The sequence below is a fragment of the Lacerta agilis genome, chromosome 17, assembly GCF_009819535.1.
Source record: "Lacerta agilis isolate rLacAgi1 chromosome 17, rLacAgi1.pri, whole genome shotgun sequence".
In the NCBI taxonomy this organism is placed as follows: domain Eukaryota; kingdom Metazoa; phylum Chordata; class Lepidosauria; order Squamata; family Lacertidae; genus Lacerta; species Lacerta agilis.
In genome coordinates, this window is record NC_046328.1 from 39,074,450 (window position 1) to 39,097,065 (window position 22,616).

Genomic DNA, 22,616 nt, shown 5'->3' on the forward strand with positions numbered 1-22,616 from the left:
AGCGGCTTTGTCATGCTGGCCCCATGACCCGGAAGCTGTATGCCGGCTCCCTCGGCCAGTAAAGCGAGATGAGCGCCGCAACCCCAGAGTTGTCCACAACTGGACCCAATGGTCAGGGGTCCCTTTACCTTTACCTTTATATACTCAGAACAGAAAGCTAGACTAATAGTCAATAATGTATTAACAGATAACTTTGAAATTACAAAAGGAACAAGACAGGGGTGTCCGTTGTCACCACTATTGTTTATAACCGTCCTCAATGTCCTGATGAGAAATATGAAAGTGACTGAAAATGTAAAAGGAATGAGAGTTGGATTTAAAGAATATAAATTGAAAGCCTCTGCTGACGATTTAGTAATAACAGTAGAAGAACCCCTATCATGACAGAGCAGCAAATGCAGGTACTTGATGGACCAGGGGAATTCCCCAGATGTAAATCCCATTGAAAATTTGTGGTCTATATGCAAAAGTTGCCTCTGTGCTGTAGACTGTATGACTATGGAGAAGCTTGTTCAGGCGCTCATTCAAGTGTGGTACAGGGATCCGAAAATCAACAGTGACTGTTCGAAACTAGTAGACTCCAAGCCAAACTGTCTTTATATATTAATGGAAAGATAATTTAATGAAGAATATAATGCAATAACTTTTATGAAGGATTATTTATTATAATAACAGTCATAAAGAAGAAACGTGAAACACACAGAAAAAATGTGACATACAGATTAAATTGACGTGTTGGCACATTGTGATAAATAAGTGGGTTTTGGGTTGCAGTTTGGGCCCTCTATCTCTAAAAGGTTCACTCTCAGTGCCATAGAGGGATACACCTTTAGCACCCTATGAATGGAAGTTCAGTGAATTGGCAGGATAACAAATTGACAGAACAACTTTGTGGGGTTAAAAATTGGCCTCAGCTTTATTGATTACAGATGTGGATTGGCCAGGGTGCACATCTCACATTTTTTGAGGTCGGAAGCTTCTGCCAGGATGAAGCCAATGCTTTTTCTGTTGACCCAGTCATTCTCTCCACCTCTCGCTCAACTTATGGGATACAGGCATTCCAGCGCATGTCCCACTGGCCCATCCAGGTGGAGCATGCTCTGTATTCCAGACCTAGCTGCAGACCCAGCGTCATAGAGGCAGCATGAGGATGGGCCCAGGGCAAAATACTGTGTCCAAATCTCCAGATGTGTCTGCGATTGGTAGCTGAGATCAAAACCATTACACACAGAAGATAACTACAGAGAATCTGGGTCTCACGTAACATTGCTAGATGAATGAGTGCCCAGTGGGAAATAAATGTCACTCAATTGTTTTGAAACCCCACTTGGAAATCTGACAAACTCATTTTCTGAAGCAAGCTGGATGTGACTGAGTATCTTCAAGTGAATGATGATTGAAAGGATTAAAAATGTTTATAATGTTCATAATGTTCTACCATATTATACAGGCTTTTTCAGCTACATTATGTGATCAGCAGCCTTCCTTGATTACATATAAATAGATATATGTATAATATAGCCAAGGAGGCTATTTCTAAGGATGAAAAAGATGAAAAGGATAAGAACTGAGAAAAACAAGGAATTGCTTTGTCAGGTTTTAATCCAATAAATGCCAGCAAAAAATGCAAAAATTAAAAGCATCAATGAAAGCTGATTCCTATTTGATCCTGAGAATTAAGTGGCCTTTGCTGTTCAAGTCGGGCCTCAGAAGAATTATGTACAATTTGGGGGAAAAGATACAACCCAGCAAACCTGCGCTGGAGGCCAAGATGCAGAAGACCTCCACAGCCACCATCTGCTTTCCTTTGGTGCTCAGATAAGAGGGAACAAAGGACAGCCAAACGCTGCAAAACACCAACATGCTGAAGGTGATGAACTTGGCTTCGTTGAAGGTGTCCGGCAACCTCTTGGCCAGGAAAGCCATCGTGAAGCTGACCATGGCCAGGAATCCCAGATAACCCAGGACAGAATAAAACATGGTGACAGAGCCTTCGTTGCATTCCACAATGATTTCCTCCATCAAAGAGTTCATGTCCACATCTGGGAATGGAGGAGCCGTGCAGAGCCAAGCAGCACAAATGCTGGTTTGAACGGAGCAGCAACCAAGAAGAAGAGAGTTGGCCAGAGATTTCCCCACCCATTTCCTCATCCTGGATCCTGGTTTGGTGGCCATGAAAGCCAGAAGCACCATGATGGTTTTGGCCAAGACACAAGACACAGCAATGGAGAAGATGATGCCAAAAGCAGCTTGTCGTAAAGAGCAGGTGACTGGGTGAGGCTGGCCAATGAAGAGCAAGGAGCAGAGGAAGCAGAGCAACAGGGCAAGGAGCAGAGTGTAGGTGAGGTCCCGGTTGTTGGCTTTGACAATGGGAGTGTCCCCATTCCGAGAGAAGACGCCAAGGATCAAAGCTGTGAGCAGAGAAAAGAACAGAGCCAAGGAGGCTAAAAGGAAGCCCAAAGGTTCTGCGTAGGAAAGAAAATGTTGGCGTTTGGGGATGCATTGATCTCTGTCCCTGTTTGGAAATTGATCATTTTGGCATGGGAAACAATAATCCATATCTGAAAAAAATCAAATGAGTGATATATGAGTTCCAACAAATAAGGCATTAATTAGTTGGGGAAAGTATAAGTGGATATTAACAAAAGTTTGTACACTCTCCTTCCACTGTGTATAAAGCGGAATAGGCTCTACATTTTGATAGGCCTAAGGTACATGGCTTTTTTCATCTGCTCTGTCCTTAATCTAGAGTTAGTGATCAGAAACAATGGCTTTGGTTGTTCCCTTAGCTAGAGTTGGTCACAATTCTTAGTGGTACAATGTGCAAAATAGTAAGACCAGATTCACTGGAAAGCACCCAGAGAGATCTTCGTGGTGATGCAGAATTCTTGACAGCAACCACTTTGGGCTCAGAGATGAGGTGAGGACTGTTCTGGGCAAGGATACATTTTTTGGCTCACGCATCTAAAACTATCCACTCCTAATCATGTAGCAGATGATGTCTCCTACCCGTTTGACTTGAAATCATCCCATTTGGACACGAAGCACAATCATAGCAACAAAATGGCAAGCCTTCCTTCTTTTTCCTGCTGTAGCCTGGCTGGCAGTGATCATTACACAAGGCAAGAGGCGGAACCTACCCAAAAAAGAGGAGAAAATGTAACTCTCTTGTGCCTTGTAAACAACACAGATTTAATCAAAGAGAAGAGATCAGCTGACTGATGAACATTGTTCCAGAAAGGTGTGTTGTTTGCGTAAATGAACAGAAATGTAAATACTGGGAGTGAATGAGAAGAGATATTGAATTTTTCATCTGCATAAAGATGGAGGACTGAGAGAGCACAGGGGAAGGCAATAGGGAGTTGACAGAGAAGGCAAAATAGGAAGCACATACATTCGGCTCAGAGAAGCACCACAAGACAATCAATCTTCTTTCAAAACAAATGAGTAACTTAGTTTCCTCTTGTCTTCTGAGATGTAAATCTCACTTGGTTCAGTATGATTTACTCCTACATTCATGTGCAAAATATTAAAATGTTAGACTGAAATCCTATATATCTGAGATGTGGAACCTTTGGTCCACCAGATGGTATTGGACTGTAACTCTCCTCAGTCTGAAATCCAGCCTGGCCAATGATCAGGGAGGATGGGAGTTGGGAGCCAATAATATTTCATTTGCAATATAGTGGAATATATTACCATTATATACTTTCAAACCAGAACTCTAAAGAAGAAAAGTTCTACTTTTCACCTCATGTACGATGGTAAAATAACATGGGTTATACTTAAACAATTTGCTTATTAATGATAAAGAATTTCTACATTAACCTTATTATTTGTATTCTTAATAAAAAATACCTCAAGTTTTAAAAACCAGTAGTCCCACCTGATTAAAAGATCTGTGCCATGTGATGGCTCCCTCATCCATGCTGAAGTCTACATGTTGTGAATCTTGTGGAACTACCTTTCCTACTTTCACTCTGGAGAAGGTTTGGTTTGGAAAAGTAACCCAGTTAATAATATCAAATCCACCTGCTAATTCCCCATTCTCATCAAAGGACACTAAGTCACCAGCACTGTTGTTAAAGGAGATACTCCTCAAGACCGAGTGCAGCTAGACAGAAGAAAACAAAGGGAAAAGATATTATAAATTTTTGAAAGGAGAAAGTATCAATCCATATTTTTAACACAATGGGAAGTAGTCAAGAACTGTGTAGCCTACAACATTTGGAGCACATTAGTATGCTATTAAGTACAGCTTGCCACTAATGAAGGGTCAGCTCTAGGGTTCATGTGCAAAGGCAAAATGGTGCCATGTCAGGAAGACCTGGAACTGCCCCTCCTGCAAGGTGGGTGTGTAGGGAGAGGGGGACAAAGAAATGGAGAGAAGCTCATGGTGGGTTTTCCCTTCTCTCTGTTTGTTTTTTTACTTTTCCCCCACCAATGTAATATGAACTTAACTTGCAGGTCCACTATAATCAAAGAGCATCACTGGGAACGAGTTAAAAAGCTGATCATGTAATTACATTTGAAAATAGCCCTATATGTTCCTCTTTACTGCAGAAACACATGAAGGTTCCAGAAAATAGTTGCTGTTGGTGGACAGAATGGGTGTGCAGTCATGGGTGGAAACAAACCTTAATATTTTCAAACATATTCTTAATTCTTGATAATCATTCTTTCTCTTGCTCAGCTTTGCAAAGGTTTATTCCAAATAGGAAATCTCACCTGCCAAGGTTGCAGTTTTGGAGGATCATGCCCACCTCTGTCTGCCATCATTCTGTGTTTCGATCTGGATGAGTGCATCTGATGTAAAGTATGTGCAATGGCATAAACCGCATTATAGATACTGTAACTTTGGCCAGTCATGGTCATTTCAAAAATATGCCCAGGAAGGCTCTCCAGATTCTCGTGGCCAGTGCAGGTGTTTGTGCTTTCCTTGTGCCCCTTAGAAGTGGAAAATAAACAGTTGAATGCCTGTTGCCAAAAAGCCTGGATGAAGCCATCTCCATTTGGAGAGTTGGGGTTCAGGGTCTGAAGGAATTCCTTAAATCCCTGGACTTTCTCTGTGTGAATTGCAAAGGACAAGGCACCATCAAAGACTTGTATATCAAAATACCTTTGCATTGTTTCTGAAGAGAAAGCCCACTGGGCTGTCAAAATCCACACAGTGCCTGTAGACTTCTCTGCAACATCTTCATCTATTGAATAGAAATATTGCATCCATTTCACAGCTGCAATGGTCTGAGGTTCTGCACACAGAACCAATATGTTGACTTCTGAGGCCATCAGGAAAGAGTACGTGGCCCGAAGGAGTTCCAGGGAAATTAAATGATCTAGACCCTGAGATATGGCTGGTAGTTTTTGCTTGAAAGCTGTGCAGACTCCATGCTGGGAAAGCATTGGCACTAAGCTTTGCAGAAAGGCCTCTCCATTTTCATCATCGGATGCCACAATTCCTACCCATGTCCACTGGAAATGTAGAAGTAGCAGGACAATCCCTGCATATTGATATTTCTCATTGGGCACCGTTCGGTAGAATGTCTGGGGCTGCAACTCCAGGCTCCTCACTGGAGCTAAGACACAGTAAGCGATCTGGAGGAAGAATTGGAGAGTTAGAGCACATGGTTGTAGTTCATCCCAAGTATCTGCTTGAAGAACAAACCCATGAGAATTTCTCTGTTAGTAAATAAGGTGTTCTTTTGTTTGGTATATTGGAGGAATTTGAATGAATTTAAGCACAAGATTCTTGCTTTTGCGGTGTTATAGTGTAAGAATAAGTAAAACTCTGAATCCATTACTCATCAATGAGAACATCTTTGTGAGATTTATTGTTTATAACAATGTATTTTTAAAGGGAAGTATTTCTTAAGCGATATTAGATCCATGAACATAAACTGCTCAGTTCTTAGGTTCCCATGATATTTCCCCCACACTTTCCCTTATTGAATAACTACTTCAGTTTTGCAGTAAGGACTCGATAACGGTAACTAATTTCATGGGAAGCATCAGACATTTGATGCTTCTTCTTTGGTTGATAATTCTTCTTCCTTGGTTGATAATTTTGCATACACACCCTACCTTGAGAAGGTAACACATAAAGGCTTCACGATTTCACATATTTTGTGGTGATGTACACCATTAAAATAATGTAAGATCTGGACCTCTACCTACAAGTTCTGTTACTTGGGAAGAAGAAGCACAGCTCAACGGAACTGTGGAGGGATTGTCTGCTCAGAAGGTCTTTCGTTCTTGCATGTCATGGTATATTTCGTGAGGGGGGAACCTATGGCTCTCCAGAACTTCTTGGTCTGCTTGGTCACCCATTCCCACCACCCTTCTGAGTAATACCAACCCTCTCACTATATATAAAGGGCTGGTGACTTCTGTTTCAGGGTACCTGAAGAAGTGTGCATGCACACGAAAGCTCATACCAAGAACAAACTTAGTTGGTGTCTAAGGTGCTACTGGACAATTTTATTTTTTAAAAATATGTTTCTTCTTGGTCTTCTTGACCATTGAGCAAATGTGGTTGGGGCTAGTGGGCAAAATCAGGTCAAGCAACTGCCTTGCTTAGTTTGAACCTTTGTGATGAGACACAACTAGGGATAGGAGAGGAATTCAGTTCAATTATCATTTTAATATTTTTTTAAAAAATGCCTGATTCAGAATTCCTGAAACAATTTGTGAGCCAAGATGCAGCTATCCTTTGACATTTGTACTTCTCTGAATTTTGCAATTCGCTTCTCCAACCAAAAGCAAAGATTTATATGAAAATGACACTGGTCGCAAAAGTGCATACATTGGAGAAAATGAAATCCAAAATTATATTACATTAGGAGAAATGACTGGAAAATCTGTGGATTAGCCAGAACTGCTTACAAAAATGAGAGCAATGGACACTGAGATGCCGATGAATATTTGTGAAGCCTTTTAGAAGAAGAAGAAGAGGACACATGCTTGTGGAAATGAAAAGGGTAAAAAAAGAAAGAAATCCATTTAAGGCTGCATCTTGGAATCACAATAGCATAATGCACATCTCCAGCAGTTGTTAGTGTGGAGGAGTAGCAGGGTTTCTCTGACCTCTTTCAACTGGTGTTGTGCAGCTTCCTGGGAGCAGGAGGAAGACTCCTGCTGCGGCATTTGCCCTGTTCCAACCTCCCTGCTGCTTCCCAGTGACGCATGGGAAGCAAAGTCAGGCAAGTACCGAAGCCCCTCTACTCCAACCACTACTGCATAGCTCCCCCAGGTGCCTTTGTATCAGGCATATTTTTATCTTTCACATCATTTTTCAGAAAAATGAACCAAAGTAAAAGAAACCATGGAGAACTCAGAAGATAACTATTGTACCAGAGGCAGAATCTCTTCACAGTCCCCACACTTACTGTACCTGTGGAATCTTGTAGATGCCTAAGAGAGTAGCCATGTGGAGAGAGATGTCAGAGTCAAGTCCCCCAATAACAGCTATCATTTTCTTCTTCTTCTCACATTTGAAGTTGGGGACAATCTTTTCTGTGATGGACAGATGTTTCAGGGTGTTCTGATAAGTCATCCTTGCATTTAAGTAGCTGTCGTAGACGTGGAACCCAAAGCTCATATTCGGTACGATATTAGGGTTCTCGTTTATTTCCTTGACAGCAAACACCAGGGAGAGAGTATTCTGGTAGTACTTTGGTGCTCCACTAATAAAAGAGTTATACTATGTGTCAGAGGTATTCTCCTCCTCTCCCTCTTAAACACATAGGTAACTTCCCAGCTCACATGGACGTACATAAGTTGCCACATCCTTCTCTTAACTCCTCATTTCCTTTCAGCAACCAACGGACATTCACTGGATGAGAAGTTGCTAAGTCAGAAATTCTGACTGGTGCCTCTCAGATAGTAAGTGTTTGGTGTAAGTGGAGAGTAGAGACAAGAGCACATCAGATGGAACAAATTCTATTCTTTCAAGGTAACTGAGTTTCCATCTTTCCCTCCTTCAAATAAAATTGAGGCTGTACAAAAAAAATACTGTAGCCAATGTTAGTCAGGCCCATTAGGATTAATAGATCAGAAAACATAGGTTTATTAATTATTAATTATTATTACCCAATATGGTTTAGAGTGCATAGCAGCAGGTATAATCCAAAATCTATGATTTACAGCATTTGTGACTGACAGATTAAATGATAGTGATTGTGAATGTGAGGATAAAGCTTTGCTGCAAGGAAAAACCAGACGTTAATGGTGTGAAAGGAAACACAGAGGGAGGATGAGGATGAAGTTGGGAGAAAGTGGTGAGAGCCATGGGATCAGGTGATGAGAAAACAGACCAGGCAGAAGACAGAAACCCCAAGAAGCAGAATAAAGCAACAAAGAAGGTGGTGACAAGATCACAATGTAAAGAGAAGAATATAGATGTTGAACATCCCTATTTGTCAAAAGTCACATGGAAACGTGTTCTGAGGACACCATTGTATGTTTGGTGTCATTGTCACATACATGAGCTGACCAAGGGTACACTATGAAGGATCGGTTTTCCTACTTACAAAAGTTCATCTATGAGCTCTGTGTTTGGGGGCTCATGGAAATCGATTCCTTCAGATACAAATCCAAGATAAGAAACAATCCCTCCAATGATTATGTCCCCTCTCTGGTGATTCTGGTATGGAAGCTGGAAAGGCTGCATCATGGTGCATCTTGCAGAGTGTTCCTTGCTCTCAGTTGGAGGGAACTGGAGCCACAGGAAGAGAAGGACCTGCAGCAGGAATGTTCCTACCATCTTGGGGCCAACAGGGATGCCGAAAGCCAGATTTCTATCCCATCCACCAAAAACCGCATTACAAGAATATACATTTAATGACTCTGGATTATTTTGATAAAGGGAAAAAGCTAAAGATCTGATCCATGAATATCTGCATGTTCAGAATTTCTCATCAGGGCTCTGAATGACACAGGATTTATTTTATATGCAATTTCACACTCTGATATTGATTGTGTTGATGGCCTGATAAAATGTACATGGGGTTTGGCAAGATGGATGATGAAACCCAGCAATCTGAGATAATTAACAGTTTGAAAGTTATCTCCTTGGAGCATTGAGCTCTGTGACATAGAGTAAGATCAAAATAATAATGCATATTTGTTACCGACTAGTACTCTTGTAATTGTGAGTGCCACAGGTGAGCAAGCAGTCCAGCTGCAAACTGGTGACCTGAAGGGAGCTTCCCAGTTTTCCCAACACTCTTCCTCAGTCACACCTGCACCATTTTCCCCAAATGTACATGTGTCACCATTGGAGACATCATCATCTTCATCATCATTTTTAATTTGTATACCATCTTTCTATCTTACGATCCTCAAGGCGGTTTACAAGCTGAATAATCAAAAAATGTACATCTTATAACAATCTAATGCAATACAAAAATGTGATAATAAAACATAACTTTAAATTAGGCAACCTACATCAAAAAGTAACATTCAGCAATCATTAGAATAGTATTAAATAATAATAATAAGATATAAAAGTTAAACAGAAATCCACTCAACAATTACAATAAATAATTTCTAAACTATAATCAATAAAACAACGGCAAGCCACAGTACATAAAACAATACAATACAAATTGAGAAGCAGAGACTACAATACAAATTGAGAAGCAGAGACTAGAGGGTGGAGCAAGGCAGGTGGAAAGAGGCCTTGCCTGATGGAGTCCCCCCCCCCCACAGTTCTTCCACATGATTTTCTAGGTTTTGGACCACAGGGATGTTTCCTTGTACACCAGTTAAGGGGAGGGATGAAAGAGTTAAAATAACACGGGCTCCAGTTTCAGGTGCAATACAGAGTCTTACTTTTCCTTGCAGAAATGGTTAGTGTATGCAGACACCTGTAAACGCTTCAGAAATCCCACATTGCATGGGATAACAAGCTGAAATTGACTAGTTACTGCATATAATAAAAATAAATAAATGCCCATGGAAGTGGAGAACTTTCTTTTGTCATCTAAGAGTTGGAGAGCAATGCAAGGGACCCAGCAGGTGACAATGGATGCTTAAATGCAGTTGTACAACTTGAAAGATACAACACATGTCGTTGTGGCCTGTGGGAAGGGAAAGGGCAGTAAGGTCATGAAATTGACAGAGTTACTGACAGAGACAAACTGAAGTTCCAATATTTCCTATTTATTGGTCGGGGGTAATATTTAAGATCCTTCTTGAGTTTTCACTGTTACCCTGCAGCGTGAAGTTAGGTATGAGCGTTGTTGGAGCAGTACAATTGTTGCATGGTCAAACACTCTTGGATTTGCAGACAATAAGGTGTCCCTGTTGATGGAAGCACCTAAGGGAAAGGCTATACTTGGAGACTAAAGGTTGGCAGGGTGATATAAGTTCTCTTATAGCCAGTGTGGTGTAGTGGTTAAGAGTGGTGGATTTGTAATCTGGGGAACCGGGTTCGCGTCTCCGCTCCTCCCCATGCAGCTGCTGGGTGACCTTGGGCTAGTCACACTTCTCTGAAGTCTCTCAGCCCCACTCACCTCACAGAGGGTTTGTTGTGGGGGAGGAGGGAAAAGGAGAATGTGAGTCGCTTTGAGACTCCTTTGGATATCAAATCCAAACTCTTCTTCTTCTCTTGAGATCTTCACAGTGTTGTTCTTCAGCAAGCAACCTGGGTTCCAATGAACCTTCCCAGTTCAATGAAAAATGGAAAGCTGGCACAAAGAGGAATTGTGGGTTTTGTGTTCCATTTCTATTTGACCCTTGCTGCTACTGGCTTATAAAAACTAGCAGGGAGAAGGTAGCCAGTTGGCTCAAGGTGACACCGTGAACTTCATGGCTGATTGGTGATTTTCACCCTGATCTCCTAGGTCCACCTAATATCCCTCCACTTAATTCCACTTCCTTTAAAGAAGACATACAAGTGAATAAGCTGGAGGCAGGGCATAGAGAGCTCAGAATTATATAGAACATAGCACTCAGCTGTTCTCTTGTGAACAAGGCATCCCAGATTTAAAGAAGTCAGCCTGGTCTCCGATTGGATCCAGGAATGTCCTGGGATCCGTGTGTCCTCCTTTGGTCAGCCACTGCTGAGGAGTGCAACTTTCTGCTCTTCTCGGTTTAGCAAAGAAAGAAGGCATTTGTGGTGGCTGCTGGGAGAAGCCGGATTCTCCTCCAATCAGAGCATGCAGACAGAGCTTAAAAACATTGATGTGCTAGGTTGGCAGAGCGAGGAAGGAAGGACATCCCTTCGCTTCACCAGATTACTGTGGCTTACTGGCCCCACTGGAGTGTGCAGAGCGCATGGCCCCTGGGAACTGTGAGCTCAACAGGAAGGTAGAGGCAGCACACGGAAAGAATTGGGGGCATGAGTGGCTGCTGCCACAGGGGGAGCAGGAGGCAAAGGGGCTCTGGGTGCTCTCTGCCCCTCTGGCGGTGGCGGGGGCTGTTCAATGGCAGCTCTTTCCCTCCCTCCCTCCCACTGAGCTATCGCCAAGGAAGCTATGTCCTTCACAGTTCCCTCAAGTGCTGGAGCCCAGTGGAGGAAAGGTGGGCCACTGCCCCTGCTCCTCCTTCTCTCTGCTACTTCCACCTCATGCTCAGGCCTGAACTGGGAGTGGAGCTGCAGTCTGGTGGTGAAAGGCAGCGCTGAGGAAGCTGTGGCCACCGGAGCACAGAAGAAGGTAGGGGCAGTGCTGCTGCCGCTGCCAATACTATCACCATTTCCACCCCTGGCATTTTGACTCGCTCCCATGTCCTGGATACAAACTGGAAAGTATGAATAGAGGCCCCAGTAGCTTAAGGAGCTACTGGGTGAGGTCCCATAGTCAGAAATACTCAAAGGGGAGTCTAATAGGGATGGGAGCTTCTAAATGAGAAATGTTGAAGGCCCAAAGGCAGACAATTCCAACAAGAAAGAAAAGTGGGAGGCATCTAAGGAAACCGATGTGGCTGCATAAGGAGTTCACAGATGCGCTGAGAGTCTAGAAGGACATGTGTAAAAAATGGAAGAGAGGGGAAATCGCAAAGGAGGAAAATACAACAGTTTAGGATGAAGATCAGGCTGGTTAAAGCTCAGAATAAGCAAGAGAAGTAATTTTTAAAAAAGGTTTAATAGGCTGTGTTCAAAGTAAGAGGAAGAACAAGCAAATGGTAGGTCCTCTGCGTGGGAAACACAGAGAAATTATATTAAGTGACAGAGAGAAGGCAGAACTACTCAACACCTGTTGTTGTTGTTGTTCAGTCGTTCAGTCGTGTCCGACTCTTCGTGACCCCATGGACCAGAGCACGCCAGGCACACCTATCCTTCACTGCCTCCCGCAGTTTGGCAAAACTCATGTTAGTAGCTTCGAGAACACTGTCCAACCATCTCATCCTCTGTCGTCCCCTTCTCCTTGTGCCCTCCATCTTTCCCAACATCAGGGTCTTTTCCAGGGAGTCTTCTCTTCTCACGAGGTGGCCAAAGTACTGGAGCCTCAACTTCAGGATCTGTCCTTCTAGTGAGCACTCAGGGTCGATTTCCTTGAGAATGGATAGGTTTGATCTTCTTGCAGTCCATGGGACTCTCAAGAGTCTCTTCCAGCACCAGAATTCAAAAGCATCAGTTCTTCGGCGATCAGCCTTCTTGATTGTCCAGTTCTCACTTCTGTACATTACTACTGGGAAAACCATAGGTTTAACTATACGGACCTTTCAACACCTACTCAACTGTAATTTCAGAGCCTTTGTCTAGGATCTTGGAGAATTCTTGGAGAATATGTGAGGTCTCTGCAGACTGAAGGTAGGCAAACGTTGTTCCTATCTTAAAAAAAAGAGGGGAAAAGAAGACCCAGGTAACTACTGACCGATGAGCTTGTCATGGAAAGCAGGAAGTTTCCTAGAACAGATAATTCAACAGTCAGTCTGTGAGCACTTAAAAACAATGCTGTGGTTACCAAGACCCAGCATGGGTTTCTCATTTCTTTCTTTCTTTTTGATGGAGTTACATGCTTCATGGATCAGGGGAATGCTGTGGACATAGTGTATCTTGATTTCAGTAAGGCTTTTGAAAAGTACTGCATGTTGTTGTTTTTTGTGAGGAAGCTGATAAAGTGTGGGTTGAATGAGGGAACTGTTAATAATAATAATAATAATAATAATAATAATAATAATAATAATAATAATAATAATAATAATAATAATATTTATTATTTGTACCCCGCCCATCTGGCTGGATTTCCCCAGCCACTCTGGGCGGCTTCCAACAGAAATCAAATACAAAAATATCAAACATTAAAAACTTCCCTAAAAAGGGCTGCCTTCAGGTTTTTTCTGAATGTCAGGTAGTTGTTTATTTCCCTGACCTGTGATGGGAGGGCGTTCCACAGGGCGGGCGCCACTACCGAGAAGGCCCTCTGCCTGGTTCCCTGTAGTTTTGCTTCTCGCAGTGAGGGAACCGACAGAAGGCCCTCGGCGCTGGATCTCAGTGTCCGGGCTGAATGATGGGGGTGGAGACGCTCCTTCAGGTATACAGGACCGAGGCCGTTTAGGGCTTTAAAGGTCAGCACCAACACTTTGAATTGTGCTCGGAAACGTACTGGGAGCCAATGCAGATCTCTCAGGACCGGTGTTATGTGGTCCCGGTGGCCGCTCCCAGTCACCAGTCTAGCTGCCGCATTCTGGATTAATTGCAGTTTCCGGGTCACCTTCAAAGGTAGCCCCACATAGAGCGCATTGCAGTAGTCCAAGCGGGAGATAACCAGAGCATGCACCACCTTGGTGAGACAGTCCGCGGGCAGGTAGGGTCTCAGCCTGCGTACCAGGTGGAGCTGGTAGACAGCTGCCCTGGATGCAGAATTAACCTGCGCTTCCATGGACAGCTGTGAGTCCAAAATGACTCCCAGGCTGCGCACCTGGTCCTTCAGGGGCACAGTTACCCCATTCAGGACCAGGGAATCCTCCACACCTGCCCTCCTCCTGTCCCCCAAAAACAGTACTTCTGTCTTGTCAGGATTCAACCTCAATCTGTTAGCCGCCATCCATCCTCCAACCGCCTCCAGGCACTCACACAGGACCTTCACGGCCTTCACTGGTTCTGATTTAAAAGAGAGGTAGAGCTGGGTATCATCTGCATACTGATGAACACCCAGCCCAAACCCCCTGATGATCTCTCCCAGCGGCTTCATATAGATATTAAAAAGCATGGGGGAGAGGACAGAACCCTGAGGCACCCCACAAGTGAGAGCCCAGGGATCTGAACACTCATCCCCCACCACCACTTTCTGAACACGGCCCAGGAGGAAGGAGCGGAACCACTGTATAACAGTGCCTCCAGCTCCCAACCCCTCTAGCCGGTCCAGAAGGATGCTATGGTCAATGGTGTCAAAGGCCGCTGAGAGATCCAGCAGAACTAGGAAACAGCTCTCACCTTTGTCCCTAGCCCGCCGGAGATCATCGACCAGTGCGACCAAGGCGGTTTCAGTCCCATGGTGAGGCCTGAATCCCGATTGGAAGGGATCCAAATGGTCCGCTTCTTCCAGGCGTGCCTGGAGTTGTTCAGCAACCACTCGCTCAATCACCTTGCCCAAGAATGGTAGATTTGAGACTGGGCGATAGTTGGCCATATTGGCCGGGTCTAAAGATGTTTTTTTAAAAAGCGGTTTAATGACCGCCTCTTTCAGCGGGGCTGGGAAGGCTCCCTCACAGAGGGAAGCATTCACCACCCCGCGCAGCCCATCGCCCAGCCCCTCCCGGCTAGCTTTTATAAGCCAGGATGGGCAAGGATCAAGGAGACAGGTGGTTGGTTTCACTCGTCCAAGCAGCCTGTCCACATCCTCGGAGGTAACAGACTGAAATTGATCCCACGCAACTGGACTAGACAGGACTCTGGCACTCTCCCACCCTGGCCCTGCTCCCACGGTGGAGTCTATCTCTTTCCGAATCTGAGCGATTTTATCCGCAAAAAACTTTGCAAACGCATTGCAGGAGATCTTGGGGTCCCTACCAGGCCCCGATGACGAAGGTGGCTCCGATAGATTCCGAACCACCTGAAAGAGTCTCCTGCTGCTATTTTCCGCAGATGCAATAGAGGCGGTGAAGAAAGTCTTCTTTGCCGTCGCTATCGCCACTTGGTAGGCTCGACGTTGAGCTCTAACCTGTGTTCGGTCGGATTCAGAATGGGTTTTCTGCCACCGGCGCTCTAGCCGTCTCAACGATTGTTTCATCGCCCTCAGCTCCGGGGAAAACCACGGGGCTGTCCGGGCTCCATGCAACCGGAGAGGGCGCTTCAGAGCCAAACAGTCAATAGCCCTGGTTAGCTCCACATTCCAGCGGGCCACCAGGGAATCGGCTGAAAGGCCATCAACATGGGATAAAGTATCCCCTACCACTCTCTGGAAACCATTTGGATCCATTAAGTGGCGGGGGCGGACCATCCGAATTGGTCCCACCTCCCTGCAGAGGGGAAGGGTTGCGGAGAAGTCCAGTTGCACCAGGAAGTGATCTGACCATGGCACTTCTTTAGTTTCACTTTTTTTTAATGTCAGATCACCAACATCCATAGAGGTGAATACCAGGTCTAAGGCATGTCCTCGGCTATGAGTTGGACCAGACTTATTCAGGGTCAGCCCCATGGAGGCCATGCTTTCCACGAAGTCCCGAGCAGCCCCTTGTAAGGTTGTGTCGGCATGGATGTTAAAATCCCCTAGGACGACCAAACTAGGTGACTCCAGGAGAACATCCGCCACGACCTGAAGCAGCTCGGGCAGGGAATCCTTGGTGCAGCGGGGAGGTCGGTACACCAAAAGGAATCCTGTACTGCCCCTATTGCCCAACTTCCAGAACATGCACTCAGAGAACTGGGTCTTCCCAATAGGACGCCTGGTGCAAACTAATGACTTCCTAAAAATCACTGCAACCCCCCCTCCCCGCCCACAAGGCCTGGGTTGCTGTGCGTAAGAGAAACCTGGTGGACAAGCAGCGGCAAGGACAGGCCCATCTGCCTCGTCCAACCAAGTCTCTGTTACACATGCCAGGTCAAGTCCACCATCCACAATCAAGTCATGGATGGCAGTGGTTTTATTCAACATTGACCTGGCATTGCACAGCAGCATCTTCAGGTCATGTGGGTATCCCTTGTTGATTCCAGTATCCGTCCGGTCAGGACCAGACCCGGAGGCAGGGATAGTCCTCAAACAACGACTAAGCCTGCCTCCTCGGCAATGACATGGTCTGGTCTTAGCGTAACTCCTCCTCCTGCCCGTGATCACTGAGATCGGTTGTCCCAGTGCATCCCACCCTGTGGAACCTGCCCCAGCCATTTTGTTGGCTGGGACCCCCTCCCAGGCAGCCCTGACCCCACCCCTTAAGAACAAAATAAAACCTATATAAAAACAGAAAACAAAACACAACAATACAAACCAAAAACTATAAAAATTACAAATAACCAAAATTAAACAAAACTCAAAACCCCACTAAACATCTATCCCACCCCCACAACAAGAAAACTTAAAAAGATGAAAAGAAATAATAATAATAGAAACATTTTAAAACATTAAAAAAAAAAGAGCTGGACAGCAGCAGCACTCAGGCACTCAGGCAGGGGAGTCCTCCTGGGCAGCAGCAACCAGCAGCAGAGCAGAGGCAGCAGCAGTCCTTTTGAGGCCTTACCAGGCCCCGCCCTGGGCCAGGTGGTGTGTGGCAGGAACGGGGCCCTCAGGCACTCAGGCAGGGGAGTCCTCCTGGGCAGCAGCAACCAGCTGTTAGATGGATTTGTAGCTGGTTGACTGACTGAACCCAAAGAGTGCTCACTAAGTGTAGCTTGTCATTATGTGGGAAAAGTGACAAGTGGGGGGGGGGGCTGCAGGGTTCTGTCCTGGGGCTGTTGTTGTTCAACATCTTTATAAACGACTTGGATGAAGGAATTGAGGGGGTGCTCATCCAATTTGCAGATGACACCAAACTGGGAGGGATAGTTAATGTCACAGAACACAGACTATTGTTCTCATCCACTCAATCCACGAGAGCCTGTCTTTGCATGCAGGGTAAGTCCTTAACTCATCAATAGTTTGAGACCCATCAGCTACCCTCACCTGTTTTAGCCGGCCAGTCAAAGCCATTCCCAGGGTGAGGCTGCTGTCGCATACTCACAGCTTCTTGGAGCCACAGGCAAGGGCTGAGCGTAGGGTGGGGAACAAAGGTAGAAGAACTACGCCAGAAGGAGCATGACATTTCCCCCCACCAGAGGTACTACCTCTCCCCTAACACCCCATATTTCAGATAATAATAGTAATAATAATAATAATAATAATAATAATAATAATAATAATACCCTGACTCTGGGTCGCTTCCAACACATATAAAAACATAATAAAACATTTAAAAGTTTCCCTCTACAGGGCTGCCTTCAGATGTCTTCTAAAGTTTATACAGGGACACTAAGAGACATTAAGTGAATTTTATTTTAACCACTCAATATACATGAACTAAATATGCATAAATACATAAAAGGTGCCATTTCCAGAAAACAACAGCAACTGACTGAATTTCTGCAAGACACCCAATGCTGAAGAGGCTGGGCTAAGACTGGGCTGAACTGCTGCTCTTCTGAAAGGTGGAGACCAAGGGTTGCATTCAACTAAATCCTGAATTATTGAACCTAAGCTAGTCATGCTCGTTAAATTCAATGGATCAACTCTGACTACGACTAATACTGAATACCACCCCAAGCCTCTTCTAATTTGACATATAACCTTGTCCACTTCCATCACATATGGAGGAAAGTGCAAAAGTTTTTCCATCTCCCTGGGGGAGGGAGTACAAATCTGTGATTCACTATAACTTTGAGCAGGAACAAATAAGACATCTGCTGGTGGGGGGGGCATGATTTCTTTAACAATTATGAGTGAGTCATAAACAACAGCTGCCAAAAGTTATATCTCCTGTAATTATCAAATTATTCATAATCACAGCTATATTTCCCCAACCCAGGAGAGTTCAAGTGGGCACATTCAAAATGTAAACTAAGGCATTGTGTAGGCTATAGAAATGCATGGCCCTCTCAGTCTGTTTACCGATTCTTCAGTTCTGTGTTCTTCAAATCAGCTGCTTGAGTCCTTATTCAAGGCAGGGACTCTTCCATTACGAAAAGATGAACTGTCGTTTGCAGTAAAGAGTTCTCCTGCAAGATGGAAGACTTTGTGGTCTTACTATTAATACTGCTGCCTCTAACTAAATGCAAGATTCCTTTTGTTCAGTGCTCCACCAGCGACCCTCTTCCCATTCTTCACAAATATTATCATCCAGGAGACCTCCTGATTGCTGGCATCATGTCTCAGGTCTATACATTCGTAAACAAGATAACATTCAAAGATGGTCCCTCTGCTAAACTCTTTGATGACCAGATGTAAGGAATTGTGTTTATTTAACCATACAATACATCCATATTAAACGTCTGCATATTTTGCTGTTGATGCAATCGGCTTTCCTTATAAGTAATTATTGCGCTTATGCATTCAATGTGCTTTTTCCTGGGGCGAGGAAGTGGAGACCTGAGAGCTCGAGCCCATTTCTGCTAGGAGTGTCAACCATAGTCTTAAATTAATGTTTATGAAGCAAGTCCAGTTTACCTCTTACTTCCAACTTTAATAGTAGCAATGGCAAACGTATTTATTTCCTCTTGTGCATCATAGAATTTGTCCAACAGGCTATAATTTGGATGCAATTTGTAGGCGTGCTCACCTCCTCTAAAGAACAAGTTCTATCCTATTTCAGAATGATTGCTGCAGTGGTTCTCCTGCCTCAGCGGACTTGAGGTGGATACAATAGGAATCGTGGGGACAGGGGGGTGGTGGCTGAGAACAGACTATGCACTCTCAGGAAAGACTAAAGGGGGGGGGACCTCAGCCTGCCAGAAATGGCCTTGGTATCCCAAAGTTTGTGGTGGGGGAGGGCAGATCACTCCACTGACCTGTAAAGGGGAAGGTGAGTGATGGAAATAGTAACCTAGCTCCCCAGGAAAAATGATGTGAATTAAATATTTCCTTTCCAATGAGGACCCATTACCAAGGGACAGAGGGCTGGGCTTTTCTCCCCCCCCCCAGTTTTTTGGGATATTGCCTCTTTTCCCTGGGAGAGTCTCATCTCCATTAATTGGAGATCACACCCCACTCAGCCTCATTTTATTTTATTTTTATTTTGTTTGAGCAACAAATAAGTTGTTGCTTTAAGTTTCCAGGCACCTGAGTTCACTGAGGAACTATCAGATCCAGTTCAAGATGCCTTGTTAATAGCATGCAAATTCAAGCGTGTGAACACTTCACCTGAATCACCTGCACTGATTTATCAGCATTTGTAGTGGTACTAGCAATCAAGCTTAGATTGCTCAAACAGAGATGCTCCTACCTGCAGGCCATAGGGATCAAGTGGATCATAGTGGATCAAGAGAGTAACACAAGGAATTTCCCAACCCCAACTTGGCATCTGATTGGTGTGTGTGTTCATTTCCTCGGAATGGGTGTGCTAGATCTATTGCATTTGGAGTGATAGATGGTGTGAAGTATAATGGAAGCCTATTCTATGCATTTGGAATATTGCATGGGACTTGAGCAAGATAAGAATCAGAAGAAGCTTCTCTGGATTGACGTGACTGAAGTATTTCACCATTATTTTGATAACTAATATGGGATTCTTATCTATATGTCCAGTTTTGTTTGTCAAGGGTAGCCTACTCAAGCTCTAGTCTGTTCTCATCTGATGTAATTTTCACTCATTAGGGAGATATGTAGAAATGTAGACAATGTCCTTTTCTGTAGAAGATGCCAAAGAAACCCCTCATTGCAGGCTCATGACACAACTCTACCAGCACATTGTGGCTTTGGTGTTTGCTGTAAAGGAGATCAATGACAACCCACGAATCTTGCCCAATGTCACCTTGGGATTCCACATCTTGAACAGCCATTTCGTTGCAAGCTGGACCTATCATGGCTCCATGGAGCTGCTGTCTGGATGGGGCAGACTCATCCCTAACTATAAGTGTGGTGTTGAGAACAGTCCAGCAGCCGTCATCGGGGGACCCAATTCTGACGTCTGTCTCCACATGGCAACTGTCCTGAGTATCTACAAGATGCCGCAGGTAAGAGAGCCATTTGAGAAGCCATTCGCGTTTCTCCTGCACAGCATCCTTTCATGCTACAGGTTGAGGGATTCACAGAGATGTGTGCATTGCGTGTGGCCATTTTATACGCTATTCACACTTCTATTGGATTCTATCCCTTGAGGCCTCAGGTTGATATAACAAAGTGTGAATGACTCAAAATGAACAAAAATCATGCCTGGACATAATACACCAGAATATGAGGAACAACCATTCTGAAGAAGTGTGCATGCACACGAAAGCTCATACCAAGAACAAACTTAGTTGGTCTCTAAGGTGCTACTGGTGCTATTTTGTTTTGACTATGGCAGACCAACATGACTACCTACCTGTAACCATTCTGTTGTGTGTTCTGCGTTACATGTTTCATTTCTCAGTGCAGGGAAGGCTAATCGCCTACTCCCCGATATTTAAGCATTCCAGCACAGAATCCATGATTCAGGATCTGATGCAGCCCAGTCATCCAAAATCATCATTGCTATAGATTCCTCAACAGAAACTAGTCATATCTGCTCTTTGTTCTGTGTTCACATGACTGATGCTTATATGTTCTGGTGGTGACATTAACATGGGAAATTTAAGAGAGAAGCGACCCCTGCTGTGTTTTTCCCTTGATTGAAAATATAGGGGCAGCAAAGACCATAGACTCTATATATGACTGAGCAAAAGAATGTATAAATTGAAGTATTTCAACCAAGAAATCTAGCCAATGTTCAACTTTTATGTATCTTTATTTTTTAAAAGTTCTATATTTTCTCTGTGCAGTCTCACATGTGTTCATTCACCATACGAGGGTATATAAAAACACCAAAGTGGATGGAATTTGCAGGCATAATTTTTACAATTATTTTCAGTTCATCTATGGCTCTTCTCCTGTGATGACTAGCCACATCCAAGAGGAGTTCTTTCACCGGATGCTCCCTGATGTGGCTCATCAATATAACGGGATTCTCCAGCTACTGCTGCATTTCAGCTGGATGTGGATTGGGGTGGTGACTCTGAGTGATGACAACGGAGAGAGATTTGTACAAAACGTCCTTCCCATGTTTGCCGGAAGAGGTATCTGCTGTGATTATACAGAAACATTTCCCAAACTAACCTTTTCGGGTGAGTCTATGGAAATGGTGGAGGAAGGTTCTAAAACAATCAGTGTTATTATGGGTAGCACCGCCAATGTTGTGGTTGTGATTGGTGAAATTCAGTCCATGATGGTACTGAGAATATTACCAACCATGGCAGAAACAATCAATATGCCAGTGAAAATCAAGGCAAAAGTCTGGATTATGACTGCCCAGATGGATTTTACATCGTTTTCCTTTCAAAGAAATTGGGACATGCATTTTCTCCATGGTGCCATTTCGTTTGGAGTTCATTCAGCTAATCTTCTAGGATTCCAAAAATTTCTGCAGGTGAGAAACCCAGTTACAGAAAGGGAGGATGGCTTCATCAGAACTTTCTGGGAAGAGGCGTTTCTTTGTTCTTTACCCCTTCTTCCTTTCGAAAAGAAAGACAATGAACTCTGCACTGGGACAGAGGAGCTTGAGACTCTTCCTGGGTCTGTCTTTGAAACGAGCATGACTGCCCACAGCTACAGCATCTACAATGCAGTCTTTGCAATGGCACATGCTTTACATAACATGCATTTCTCCAGATTCCAACACAGTGCAGTGATGGATGAACTGAGAGGGGAGAGGCTGGATCCACAGCCATGGCAGGTAATGTCCCTCTGTCGCTAATACAGAATAGTTCACCATCTTTCAGGGTGCAAAAATAGTTCCTTGACTGTCTAGAAAGCTCTTTTTCTTCTTACCCTCATGTTTTAGCATAGAAATGTGATAGGACTGATATCTCTTTCATTTTAAAACACTAGGGGCACATCTGCAACATTAAAGCACTCCTGTTTCACTTTAAGAGCCATGGCTTCCACCAAGGAATCTTAGGAACGTTTGTTTCTCGATGGTCTCCTACCAACTCTCAACTCCTTTAAGCAACTTCACTTTCCATAATTCTTGGGGGGAAACCATGACTGTTAAAAGAGTTATTTAAAAGTATGGTGTCAGTGAGCTGTTAGAATTGCTGCAAACAGAATCCTTGATGTGCAGAGCAGAAATGCATGTTCTCCACCTCTGTTGCCTTCTGGGATATCTTCAAAGGAATAAACGGTTAAAAAGTAAACCCTGCACAAAACCAGAATGGAGTCTCTAAGGCGGATGAGTGGCATTTTCTATGCTTCCTTCTGGCAACACCTGAAACCAAGCTGGTGCCAAACGTCCTGCTCTGCTTTGCTCTCGGCCACATCAGCAAGACCGAGAGGGGAGTCTTGTCGGCTGGGCAGCCCAGGACTGTCCAGGCTTGCACCCTGTGGAGGTCACTTCAGTGCTGCTAACACAGCAGGTTGACCCCTGGAGGCACACTCCATTGTTTCTTGAGACAGACAGATGTGAACAATTGGAGGGAAATAATATCTGAAGAAGTGTGCATGCACACGAAAGCTCATATCAAGAACAAACTT

At 44.2% G+C, this 22,616-nt stretch overlaps 2 protein-coding genes across 2 annotated transcripts; one reads left to right on the forward strand and one right to left on the reverse strand.

The window, feature by feature from the left end:
* Positions 1–1,659: 1,659 nt before the first annotated feature.
* On the reverse strand, positions 1,660–7,597 carry LOC117061491 (vomeronasal type-2 receptor 26-like). Its single transcript, XM_033174329.1, has 4 exons — positions 7,391–7,597; positions 5,464–5,595; positions 3,010–3,136; positions 1,660–2,561 (listed from the first exon to the last, which is right to left on the reverse strand). Exons 1-4 carry the CDS (start codon positions 7,595–7,597, stop codon positions 1,660–1,662), a joined length of 1,368 nt encoding a protein of 455 aa, XP_033030220.1.
* Positions 7,598–19,747: 12,150 nt separating this feature from the next.
* On the forward strand, positions 19,748–21,840 carry LOC117061492 (vomeronasal type-2 receptor 26-like). The gene is made up of 2 exons (XM_033174330.1): positions 19,748–20,083; positions 20,959–21,840. Exons 1-2 carry the CDS (start codon positions 19,748–19,750, stop codon positions 21,838–21,840), a joined length of 1,218 nt encoding a protein of 405 aa, XP_033030221.1.
* Positions 21,841–22,616: the final 776 nt, after the last annotated feature.

Coding starts and splice junctions, on each gene's coding strand:
- LOC117061491 (XM_033174329.1), bottom strand. CDS start 7,597: ATGAGCTTTGGGTTCCACGTCTACGACAGCTACTTAAATGCAAGGATG. Junction 3,137..5,463: donor TACATTTCCAGTGGACATGG/GTAGGAATTGTG, acceptor TTTTTTGGGTAG/GTTCCGCCTCTTGCCTTGTG. Junction 2,562..3,009: donor GATGATTTCAAGTCAAACGG/GTAGGAGACATC, acceptor GATTTTTTTCAG/ATATGGATTATTGTTTCCCA.
- LOC117061492 (XM_033174330.1), top strand. CDS start 19,748: ATGTCCTTTTCTGTAGAAGATGCCAAAGAAACCCCTCATTGCAGGCTC. Junction 20,084..20,958: donor GTATCTACAAGATGCCGCAG/GTAAGAGAGCCA, acceptor AATTATTTTCAG/TTCATCTATGGCTCTTCTCC.